General features: G+C 36.7%; 1 protein-coding gene across 1 annotated transcript in view; it reads right to left on the bottom strand.

Annotated features, from left to right (window-relative positions):
- The window catches only part of LOC106065198 (uncharacterized), a 44267-nt gene that overhangs the window by 24017 nt on the left and 6877 nt on the right, over positions 1 to 13373 (bottom strand). Inside the window, exons 7-10 of the mRNA XM_056017870.1 lie at positions 11564 to 11707; positions 10085 to 10146; positions 5178 to 5306; positions 1931 to 2103 (exon numbers count right to left, since the gene is read on the bottom strand). Of these exons, the coding sequence (XP_055873845.1) occupies positions 1931 to 2103; positions 5178 to 5306; positions 10085 to 10146; positions 11564 to 11707 (508 nt within the window). The remainder of the gene's footprint in view (positions 1 to 1930; positions 2104 to 5177; positions 5307 to 10084; positions 10147 to 11563; positions 11708 to 13373) is intronic.

Here is a 13373-nt window from a genome sequence, read left to right as displayed (position 1 = left end):
CTAGCTGCAAACCTTAAGCAAACAAAATAGAAAAATACTATTAAGAAAAACAAAGCATATATAAGGGGAAGAACTTCACATTTATAACTATAAATTTCAAAGCTGAATTTATTTCCCTTTTTCGATATTAAATTAAATAATCACCAATAAATAATTGATTCATTGTGTGTGTTTTTTTTTTATAAATTCATGTTTATCTAGGTACAATACATAATTTAGTAAAATTTTTTCTTCAACAGAGAAGAGGTGCAGGTGACATAACGTGAACAATTTTCTAAAAGGACAAAACCCTACATATTAATGAATATTATATAATACATAATGATACATAATAATTAATTAGTATCCATATCTGGGACTAATTCCTTCTTTTTTAAATATTGATTCATGTTTTGCTATAGTACAAGAAATAATTGTGCAAAGTTTCAGTTTATCCGAGCATCGCTGTGGGGAGACATAACGTGTTTGAAATGTCCAGTAGACAGAGTGAGATGATATACAAAAAGTAAAACTTAAAGTTTCTCTTTCTGATCTTCCGATCTATTAAGCGGACCAGTTGAAAGATATTTGTTTCTTTGGCTAATGGTTAACGAGCAGGATGTCATGTGGCCAGCACAATGACTAACAGCCTTTACGTCCCCCAACTAATGTCAGGTACCTCTTAGAGTTGGGTGGACTCAGGGGCGCCCTAAAATCCCGAAATTCAAATTTTCAGTCTTCACTGAGATTCGAGTCCACGAACCCTGGTTCGGAAGCTAAGCGCTTAACCACTCAGCCACCGCGCCCTTCTGAGTCGATATAAGCTTTATAATAAATGCTCGAGGTGCCAACACACATTTAAGAGAACATATAAAGGGCATAAAGGGATAATTAGCTGTAAGACATAATTCATTGCGTTACAATAACAAGTTAAGTAATGTCTAGTGTTACATGTGATTAAATAACACACCTCTGACAAACTCAACACGGGGCTCGCGGCTCAGGAGTATCAACAACGACATGAGCGGAAACATGGCTCTGCCCTATCCAAGGCCGGACTCACACATCAGTGACTAAATCACGGCCGAAAAGTCTGGATGAAGAATATCCAAGACCTAGCACCACAGATATAACGTGGAAATAGTGGAAACAGTTGGCCCGAAAAGCAAACATCAGCGCCTCATTCTTCTGTGAGAGAGGAACTTCGATATACTAGTGCATGACGTCTACCCACACACAAGATTGATGACAACAAATTGCGATGCACATGCTCACGTACGCAAATAAACCAACTATAAAGAGACGCATTGACGGACACGATATCCGAATGGTGTCCAAGCCTCTCTGGATCTTGCGAAGACAAGTCCAGTCGTCCAAAAAACAACTGACATGCAGAGTCTCTCTTACAGTCAAACACGTGGTCTCTCTTACAGTCAAACACGTGGTCTCTCTTACAGTCAAACACGTGGTCTCTCTTACAGTCAAACACGTGGTCTCTCTTACAGTCAAACACATGGTCTCTCTTACAGTCAAACACGTGGTCTCTCTTACAGTCAAACACGTGGTCTCTCTTACAGTCAAACACGTGGTCTCTCTTACAGTCAAACACATGGTCTCTCTTACAGTCAAACACGTGGTCTCTCTTACAGTCAAACACGTGGTCTCTCTTACAGTCAAACACGTGGTCTCTCTTACAGTCAAACACGTGGTCTCTCTTACAGTTGAACATGTGTTTGTCTGTAAGAGAGAACATGTGTTTGCCTTTTAAGTTATCAGACATCATTATTTGATATATTTTTAGATTGTTACTTGCTTTGTTAGAAATAACAAATAACGGTGCAAATTTTCAACCTGATCTAAGTATAAGAACTGTAAAAAAATACTTGATTAATACTTGTACAGACAGACAGACAGAGTGAACAGACATACGGTTCGGAAACAGTATACTTACCGAGACCCACTGTCCCTTATGTAAAGTATGCCACTCCTCCCTCCCCTGGTTGAAAATGTTCAACCTGGTGTGATCACCGGAAGCAGTTATGACGTAAAACCCAGGATTCCTGACCCCTAAGGGGACAAAGGTCACAAATGACTTGCCGAAGGAGACGAAAGGTATCAACATCTCTAGGATCAAAAAGAGGCGAATCACGCAATTAGAATAGCGTCTCCTTTTCAAAATGAAGTTTGGATTAACCATGTTTCTAAAAGTCTTTTTAGCATGGCGATATAGATAATGTTACGCAGTGGCGTCACTAGGGTCGGTGTCACCCGATGCGGTATGCTCTAAGTGCCATCCCCCAAAAAGGAATATATATATATATATATATATATATATATATATATATATATATATATATATATCATAGGCGTAGCCAGGGGGGTTATTGGTTCAACCCCTTTCCCCAACTGAAATCCCTTCCCCGCAATGTGGGGTTGGGGAGTGGAACTTTGTGGCTGATTTTTATTTAATTTTGTTTATTTAAGGTAAGATTTTAATATTAAACCATCACTTGCCCAAGCGCAGCCAAGTGGGATTTTGAGTTTAAAACCACTTTCCAGTGGGCTTTGTGGTCTTCTATAAAAAAAATGCAAACGACAATCCCCAAATTCCAGAAGCATATCTAAGGAAGATTATAATTTTAAACCACCCACCGAATTATTTCTACGATAAAACCCCATCTTCAATATAAGACTAAAGCATACATCCTTCACCGGATTCTATGAGCATAGCCAAGAGGAGCTTTGTGTTTAAACCCCCTCCCTCCAGCGGGGTTTGAAGCTAAAAACTACCTCTTCAATATAAAAAAAATTACACATTTAAAATTCTATGAGCGTAGCAAGAGGGGTTTTGAGTTTAAACCCCTCCTACAGGTAGCTTTAAATTAAAAACCCCTCCAGATTGTTTTGAGTTTAAAACCCCGCTCCAGATTAAAAATGTAATGTTATTGAATTTGGAAACATTGAGTTGAACATATTTTTATTAGAGATTATTAAACAACCTCTTAAGGACACGGATATAATAGTCAATACTAGTGCTTCTCAGCTGCTTCCGAAAAGGCAATTCAAACACTGAACAGGTTTGACGTCCCGTGAAACATCGTCGACCAAAGACTGGAATACCAACAAAGAATGGTGATCAGTTTTGTAGGCTTAGATGTCAAGGTCATCATGTAAGTAAATACAAGAAAATAAGGATTCTTACAACAATTTTTTCAGATAAAGCTACATCTCCAAATCAAATCAAGCTATTGTGTCACAACAGACCGTGGAAAAACGAAATTCTTTAACATTAATACGGGTGAGGTCTTATCCCCAGTTCTCTTTCTTCTAGCCATCGGCCATGTCTTTAAAAAAAAAAAACAACACATTAAACAGGCTGCATTCGGGTTCCCGTAGAGAAGCGGCTCTCAACCTTTTATGCTCTGCGACACCTTTTTACAACTCCCCCACTCTGCCGCAACCCCTCCCCTCCACACACACATACAGCTATAGAAGAATAGACAATAACAGTCCATATTTGCAATGGTCTTCGGTGACCCCTGGCAAATCGTCAATCAACCCCCAAGGGGGGTCGCGACCCACAGGTTGAGAACCCCTGCCGTAGAGTAAAACCAAACCGAGTTTGAATGTTTGCAGAAATAGAGCATTACTTTGAAACACAATTAAATGTTTAAACAGATGACGGAGAAAGAAGCACACAATGCTACGCATATTGGGTGCAGCTCAGCCAGTACTACCCCATCAACATTGTACGGCCTTTCAGAACAAACAAATCCTATAGCCTGGAGATTAAAATCCACCTCCTTAACACAGTCCTTTTCCCGACGGTCACCTACGCTTGGAGACCTGGAAGGTTGAAAAGAGATGCACGTGGCTAAGGAGGACCCAGTGAATAACATACCGAGGACATGTTACACATAGAGAAATCTTTTCTCGCTCAAACAGTCGCCATCGAAGGGAAGTAGTAACAGAGCGTCGATTGAGATTTGCGAGACATATCATTAGACAAGACGAAACACGTTTGCCAAAGTCAGTCTTAATATGAAAGCCGAAAAGAGGAAATAAAAAAAAAAGAAAACAAGCCCGTCCACGTCTAACTTGTAGTCGCATCTTTATAGAATTCCTGAATTTCGTGGCACCAGCTGGGAAGTTGCTGTGAAAGTCGCCTTAGACTGTGGAGAGAACTTGCAGCCCTATGGCGCAAGGAGCTTAAGTCTATGTGTTTCTCAACATTTTTACAACCAAAAATGTTACGCTCACCACTAAACTGTTCAGATCAGATCCTTAGGGGAGCGCCTCAAGCTCACTCACAGTTGTTCGGAGCGAAGCCCCGAGTGCCAATCGTTTTTCTGCATTTTTGAGCTTCAAAAACTCTTTTTTCCTGGCTTTTATAACGCATTATTTTTCTTACAATAGGAAGACTAAAATTGAAATAAATTACATATAGAAGGGTTTGGAGATATTAATACTGAACTGTCAGAGATATTCGAGGCAGTAATTTTTATTTTTAAAAGTTTGCCTTTTTTTACCACTTGGGTGTCACCCCCTGGTGGGTGTCACTCTGTGCGGCCCGCACCTCCGCACCCACTCATAGTGACGCCACTGTAAATATTTTGTTATGTATTTCTCTTCTTCCTGCTAAAAGTACTAGTAGACAAACAAATACAATTAGTGCAAATAACTCCAATTTCAGTTTCCGATAACTTATATCTATACATTCTAACGATGTGTCCACTGTACACAAATAGCGCAGAACGTCGTTAGGTCATATGTGGGGTTTTTTTTTGGCCGACAGTTATCGAGCAGGGTGTCATGTGGCCAGCACAACGACCAACTGCCTTTACTTTTCCCCAACTAAAGCCAGGTACCCATTAGATTTGGGTGGACTCAGGGGCGCCCTATAAATCCCGAAATTCAAAAGCGATTTTAGATATTCTTTCAGCACTGATATACCGTGCTTGTACTTCGATGTCTCAGCACGGCTATCAACAGAGCTATTGGCATTTTCATTTAAACGGAACTAAAATAAGGATGTAGATCTACATTAACTAAACTTCTGGTTTAAAGCAAAAAAAAAATCCTAGATAATCTATCAATAGACTGAATGCAACATTAAATTTAAAATTAGTAGATTAGTTTCAGTATATTATAGAGTTATTTTAGAGAAATCTCAAACCTCCCGTATTAAATCTACATACCTCCCATGATATTTCCTGTTTTGCCACGGTATACCTTCTTATCATTAGAGTCACATGACCGGACGTAAGTTATAGCCCTGCAGTGTCCATTCACAACTCCAAATATGGAGTCGCTCTCGAGATATGACCCTACATTTGAAAGAAACACATGTTAGAATGGCTACCACTAAGTGACTATATGAATGACCCGACAAAATAGCGCTGACAAAATAGCGCCGACAAAAAAGCGCGGACAAAATAAATAAAAGAGAACGGCCAGTCTTAGGCATAGGCAAACTAGGCAGCCGTCTAGGGTAACCGATTGGTGGAGGCCTTGCACTGTAATTATTGTTAGAGAAGACATAGCGAAACTTGTCCTCATTATTGTTGTTGGAGTACTCTAGATTGTTTATAAAAGCAGAATTTAAGTTTGTTTTGTTTTTTTTGCTGTTTTTTTTATTATTTTTCTATTTCATTTGAGACCACTAAATTCACTTCGCCTAAAATGTTGTGTGAAGCCATGATGAGAGTGTCTATATTAGGTGACCATGAACCACGGCTTTGCAGAGCCTGTGGTACAGATATTGAGTCAGTGACCACAACAATCTGTGTTGCCATTAAATGTCCCTCGCCGAGTTGAGAGTCAATGACTTTTAAGGCTTCACAGACTGCCACGGTCTCCGCATCGAAACTGCAAACACTACCACATGGTCCAAAGTTTTTGACTGAGTGAGAGCCAAGAAAGTAGATGTAGGCTCCATAGCCTGCTCTTCCAGAATCTATCGATGCCGACCCATCAGTCTTCTTAGTCTTATATAATACAGACGTTACTTCAAAAAAAGAAGATGATTACGTCCTACGCGTCATGCATTTAGTCATGCATATTAACCAATGACTTAAATTCTGCCAAGTCACTGGCTTTCCTGGCTAGCTCAGGCAACCCATTCCATGCTCTAATAGCACTAGGGAAGAAGGAGTATTTGTACAAATTTGTCCTAGCATATGGGATAAGGAATGTGCCTTTATCTTTGTGTCTTTCAGAGTATTTTATTAAATTTTGTTTTTGTATTTGAAGATTATGGTTCAGTGTTTTATGTATGATTGCTACCTTACTTTTGAGCCTTCTGTCCTGAAGACTTTCTAAATTTAGTGATTTTACTAAAGGTGTTACTCTAGTCAAATGTGAATATTCGTTTGTTATGAATCTCACTGCTCTATTTTATGTCTGTTCCAGTTTCTTAATGTTTTCTTGAGTTGAGGGGTACCAAACGGAGGATGCATATTCTATTATTGGCCTAACCAAGGTTAAATAACATTTTAGTTTTATGTTCGTATTTGATTTATAGAAATTTCTTTTAATCTTTCTTATTTTCTTATATAATACAGACGTTACTTCAAAAAAGAAGATGATTACGTCCTACGCGTCATGCATTTAGTCATGCATATTAACCAATGACTTAAATTCTGCCAAGTCACTGGTTTTCCTGGCTAGCTCAGGCAACCCATTCCATGCTCTAATAGCACTAGGGAAGAAGGAGTATTTGTACAAATTTGTCCTAGCATATGGGACGAGGAATGTGCCTTTATCTTTGTGTCTTTCAGAGTATTTTATTAAATTTTGTTTTTGTATTTGAAGATTATGGTTCAGTGTTTTATGTATTATTGCTACTTTACTTTTGAGCCTTCTGTCCTGAAGGCTTTCTAAATTTAGTGATTTTACTAAAGGTGTTACTCTAGTCAAATGTGAATATTCGTTTGTTATGAATCGCACTGCTCTATTTTGTGTCTGTTCTAGTTTCTTAATGTTTTCTTGAGTTGAGGGGTCCCAAACAGAGGATGCATATTCTATTATTGGCCTAACCAAGGTTAAATAACATTTTAGTTTTATTTTCTTATTTGATTTATAGAAATTTCTTTTAATAAATCCTAATGCTTTGTTTGATTTTTTTGTAGTTTCATCAATATGTGGATTCCATGACAGTTTTTCATTTATTATAACACCTAGGTATTTTGCGTTTTTAGTCTGTGTTACTGGTTTGCCATGAATAAGATAAGTGGAATTAATTTGTTTTAGTTTTTTTGTTACTCTTAACAACTGACATTTTTCTGGGTGGAAAGACATGCTCCAATTTGATTTCCATTTCTGTAATTCATCTAATTCTCTTTGTAAAATATCTGTGTCTTGTGTTGTTTTTATTGTTCTATATATTATGCAATCGTCTGCAAATAATCTGACTTTTGTTCCTGAAGTAATGCAATTTGGTAAATCATTTATGTAAATTAAAAATAGTAGTGGACCCAAGACTGTTCCTTGAGGTACACCTGAGTTTACTGTTATCGGTGTTGATTTAGAACCATTTATTATTACAGTTTGTTCTCTCCCTATCAGAAAGTCTTTTATCCACTGATGCAGTGGACCATTAATGCCGAAATATTTTAATTTTTTAAGCAAACTATGGTGGTGAACTTTGTCAAAAGCCTTAGAAAAATCTAGTAAGATAGCATCTATTTGTTCACTATTATCTAAACCTTTTGAAAAATCATCAATTAGTCCTATTAGTTGTGTTTCACATGATCTATATTTCCTAAAGCCATGTTGGTATGGTGTGAGGACATTATGTTTGTCTAAGTGGTTTATGATGTTGCTACATATTATGTGTTCTAGGATTTTACATGTGATGCTGGTAAGTGATACTGGTCTGTAGTTTCCTGGGTCAGATTTTTCTCCTTTTTTAAATAGGGGGGTGACATTAGCTTCTTTCCAGTCCTTTGGTACTCTGCCCTGGTTAAGTGAAGCCTGAAAGAGTATTTTGAACACTGGGGCTAGCTCATTACATAGTTCTTTGAGTAATCTAGCTGGAATACCATCAGGTCCAGAAGCTTTATTTGGTTTGGTGTTGGCTAATAGTTTTTGAATTCCATTTTCTTGTACTACTATATCTTCTATGTTGTCTACTTGGTTGAAATTCAGTAATATGTCTTTGTCTCCTGGGGCTGAGAATGCTGATGCAAAGTATTTGTTTAGAATGTTTGCTTTAGTTTCATTATCATTATGTATTATGTTAAGTTCATCTTTTAATGGCGCTACGCCTGTTGTTTCCATTTTCTTAGACTTAATGTATGACCATAGGTTTTTGTTGTTATCTTTAGATATTACATTGTTTATGTATTCACTCTGCAGCTGTCTGCTTACTTTTTGGGTTAAGTGTTTAATTTTTATATACTTTTTGTAAACTCTTTCTGCATTAGTTTCTTTAAATTTTCTATATAGGTTTTCCTTCTGTTTACAAAGCTTCTTTAGTCTATTATTAAACCAGCATTTATTTATTTTGTTTGATGTGTATTTAGTTGGTATATGATTTTCTATAATGCTTTTAAGATGGTTTTTAATGAAATTCCAGAGGTCATCGACTGGTTGGTTAATGTCTTTTTCTAATAAGAATGTTTGTTGAAAGTTTAATGCAGCTTGGTGTAGTTGTGTTAGGTTACATTTATTCCAGAGTAAGATTTTTCTTTTGGGTTTTGTATTGGCTACTGCTTTTATCTGACTGTGTATTTTTATGATCTCATGGTCTGATAGACCAGGGATAATTTCATAATCAACTACTAATCCAGGTCTGTTGGTTAAGAAGAGATCTAATGTGTTGTTTAATCTAGTTGGCTTTTTAATGATTTGATCTAAACTTAGGTTGTGTAAAGTTTCTATGAAAAGCTCATTTATGTCCTTAAGGTTTTGGTGTTTATCTATGGTTAGTGTTTTCCAATTTATATCAGGTAGGTTGAAATCACCCATAATCCAAAAAACTGCATTTTTATTTGTCTCTTTAAGTGTAGTAATCTGATTACATAGTTCCTGCATGTATTCTAAACTAGAATAATAAATCCAAATGCTTTGTTTGATTTTTTTGTAGTTTCATAAATATGTGGATTCCATGAAAGTTTTTCATTTATTATAACACCTAGGTATTTTGCGTTTTTAGTCTGTGTTACTGGTTTGCCATGAATAAGATAAGTGGAATTAATTTGTTTTAGTTTTTTTGTTACTCTTAACAACTGACATTTTTCTGGGTGGAAAGACATGCTCCAATTTGATTTCCATTTCTGTAATTCATCTAATTCTCTTTGTAAAATATCTGTGTCTTGTGTTGTTTTTATTGTTCTATATATTATGCAATCGTCTGCAAATAATCTGACTTTTGTTCCTGAAGTAATGCAATTTGGTAAATCATTTATGTAAATTAAAAATAGTAGTGGACCCAAGACTGTTCCTTGAGGTACACCTGAGTTTACTGTTATCGGTGTTGATTTAGAGCCATTAATTGTTACAGTTTGTTTTCTCCCTATCAGAGAATCTTTAATCCACTGATACAGTGGACCATTAATGCCGAAATATTTGCAAGTATGCAAAAATAGCACAGGGCTTGAAGGTATTAATGGTCTCCAGTGCTAGAATTGGATGGTCGTTAGATGAACGACTTTGCTTAGTGGCATTAAGGTCTACTAGTTTCAAACGTATGTCTGGGGTCGTTGGGAGCGACACCAAGGGGGAAGGGGGTGAAAACGTTGAATGTTTTGTCGGTTTAATCCACAAATATTTCCCGAATCCTCGCCGTGTCGTCACCCGTCACGGTTGACCCGTCTGCACTCGTCTAGCGATGTCCGGTGTTAGGTGTGTTAGCTGACTGCTCACACACACAACTACCCACTTCTGTGTCACCATCAGAGTTATAACTATATTTTTTTTTAAGTTGATTGGAAATTATAATTCTGGCACACAATGTACGAAATTATGATTACGTTCTGAATATAAAAAAAAAACTGAAGATACACTCTTTACATTTTATTGATAGATATAGATCTAGGTAATAGGTAATATGAATGGGACTTCCCCCCCCCCCCGCCCCCTCGATAAATAAACTTTTTCTTACCTGTGATCGATCCTTCTACTGATTCAGTAAAAGAACAACTACTTATGCCGTAAGCCTGAAATCTAAAAAAAAGGGTCTCAGTCATTGGTTTCATCATTATTTAGCTTCCTTAATTGCGTATTTGCACATATTCCCACTAAAAGTCAATCATAGTAGTCAGCTCTTTGTCTACCGTTATATTAGTATTTACGCTCTTCAAGCAACAAAATATAGTAGGAGGGAAAACAAAAACGATATAGCAGATATGAAGAAATGTGGTGGCGATATAATGGGAGCTAACACCTTTAGTAAAATCACTAAATTTAGAAAGCCTTCAGGAAAGAAGACTCAAAAGTAAAATAGCAATTATACATGAAAATAAAGGCACATTCCTCGTTCTATATGCTAGGACAAATGTGTACAAATGCTTCTTCTTCCCTAGTGCTATAAGAGCTTGGAATGAGTTGCCTGAGCTAGCCAGGCAAACCAGTGACTTGGCAGAATTTAAGTCATTGGTTAATATGCATGACTAAATGCATGACGCGTAGGGCGTAATCATCTTTTTTTTTTTTTTTGAAGTAACGTCTGTATTATATAAGATAAGATAAAGAAAAGGTTTAAAAAAAATAGAAGATTGGGAGATATTTAAAAAGAAATTAGGCAAAATAATTTTAAAAAATATAAACATGTTTTATTGACGAAATCGCTGTCACCAAATAATAATCGTATGAAATGATTTCGAGCTACGAGCGATACAATAGCAAGAATAACTAATTAAACCTGCAATATGAAATTAAGGGAAACCTAAATAGAGAAGTAAATAAAAATATTATATAGAATATATAGTTTCACTCTGAATGGCAACCACACAAAACAATAAATGACCCATTATATCATCTATCGTTCAGTAGTGACAATAAATACAAACAAGAATTGATAATGAATATTAACACAAAATCTTGAAAAAGGCGGCGATACGGTGATAACGCAAAACAAAGTTGAACTTACTCTAATATTGCTATAACAAATTTGAACCTCCACTAACAGGGCTAAAGCAAAGCTGAACTTACTCTAAAAGGGCTATAACGAGGTTGAACTAACTCAAAAAGGATTATAACAAAGTTTAAATAACTCTAACACGTTTATAACAAAGTTGAACTTAACCTAATAGTGTTATAAAAATTTAAGCTAACTCTAGTAGGGTTACAACAAAGTTAAACTAACTCTAGTAGGGCTACATCAAAGTTGAAATAGTTTTAGTAGGCTTACAACAAAGTTGAACTTACTCTAGTAAGGTTACAATAAAGTTGAACTTGCCTAACAGGGTTATAATAAAGTTGAACCTATTCTAAGAGGGCTATAAGAAAGTTACTAACTATAACAGGGTTACAACAAAGTTGAACTCACTCTAAAAGGGCTATAACAAAGTTGAACTTACTCTAAAAGGGCTATAACAAAGTTGATTTTACTATAACAGGGATATAACAAGGTTGAACTTACTCTAACAGTGTTATAACAGCGCGCTGTGTCCTTGTGTATTCTTGTTTGTCAATCTTCAGACGAAACTGTCCATTGTCCGTCAACACGTGCATAACAACGATGGTCGTGCCCACGTGATTGACCAGAACCACGTTGAAAAATGACCTTTGACATATCAAAGCACGTGCATTAAGGTTCATCAATTCAATATATAGCTAACACTCCTTTTTAATTGTTATGTTGTGTTTTTTTTTTCACTAAACCATAACTTGCATGTACAGACCATGTACAAGATAATGATACTGACAATACGATCTTCAGGGTTAAGACACATTTCTTATTCCATCTAGGATAAGTTCGTACAAGTGCCCCCTCTTCTCGAACAAGTTAAAAAAAATAAAACAAGGTTACAAAAACAGTTTGTATGGAAACACAGACTCAAGGTCGGCCCCCGAAGTGGTCCACCCAGGCAGGCTTCAATATTTTCAGAAAGAACATGCTAATGAAATTATATCAAAGACAGATGAGAGATAAGAATGGAGAAGGAAGGTTGACAGATCTTGTGTAGTGCCCGAATGGTGCAGCAGATCAAAGGATAGGTGCAAGTGAATGCAAGGTTAGATGTGAACCTGGCCTAACTAGTTCCCCTTTCAGAACTTGTGGTCTATAGGGCAGATGATGTAAGGCTCATCTGTTTTTGTGGCCTACGGTTAACGAGGGTGTCACGTAGCCAGCACAACGACCAACCGCCTTTACTTTTCCCCAACTATTGTCAGGTACCCATTGGAGCTGGGTAGACTCAGAGGCGCCCAAGGATTCCGAAGTTGAAAATCCCAGTCTTCACCAGGATTCGAACCCGGGACCCTCGGTTCGGAGGCTAAGCGCTTTACCGAGACTCTCCTGATCTAACTGAAGTCTTATAAATAATGTAATTGTTTACTAAAGGTCAATTCTTTATTTCAATGTTACTAGTGCGTCCATATTGAGAAAGTTTAAGAAAATGAAGTTTATAAGATTAGTATTTGTTTTAATCTAGGTCTAACTTATAATGCATACTAATTAGATTTTTCTCTTTATAAAACTGCTTGCATAACTGATTTTAAAAATTAGATTTTTCGCTTTCAGGAAAAAAAAAAGTAGCCGTTGCATCAGAACTTTGAATGGTCTAAAATATTGTGATGTCGGATTTTCAATATCTTTTCTAGTTTACGAGATCTAAACGGGACGGACGGACAGACGGACAGACATTTCGCACAAAACTAATAGCGTCTTTTCCCCTTTCGGGGGCCGCTAAAAATTACTTGACTGATAAGGTTATATGAGTTGAATTAGTTCCCTTTATTGTTTGTAGAAAAAAAAAAGTTTGTAAATAACTATATAACATGTTTCCATAAGTAGCTCCTTGGCGCAGTTGTTACAGTATTGGATTGAGGAGGCTGAGATTGAATTCATCCTCTCGCGTTTTTTTTATAAATACATTTTAAAAGCCTATACCCCTATATACCCCTTTCATTCTACCCTCCCCCACCCCTTTCCTACTGGTCCTTTCCAACTGGTCCAGGCAAGTGATAGGATCCTAGTGTATTGAGAAAGCTAAAAACATGAAATTGCGCTAAACAAAAACAATTTCTAATCGCACAGAATTATTATTCTTAGTCTATTGTAATGTACTAGTTTAGAGAGTAGGTTATTTTTATTAGATAAATATATTGTGTATAGATTTAGCAACGGTAAAAGTAGTGACGTAGTTAGACAGACTAATGACGTAGTAGACTTAGGCGAACAAGAGACCAAGGGTTAGGGTTAGGGTTAGGATTGGAGAGTAGGTTTG

The sequence above is a fragment of the Biomphalaria glabrata genome, chromosome 18, assembly GCF_947242115.1.
Source record: "Biomphalaria glabrata chromosome 18, xgBioGlab47.1, whole genome shotgun sequence".
NCBI classification, from domain to species: domain Eukaryota; kingdom Metazoa; phylum Mollusca; class Gastropoda; family Planorbidae; genus Biomphalaria; species Biomphalaria glabrata.
This window is presented reverse-complemented; position numbering and strand designations above follow the sequence as displayed.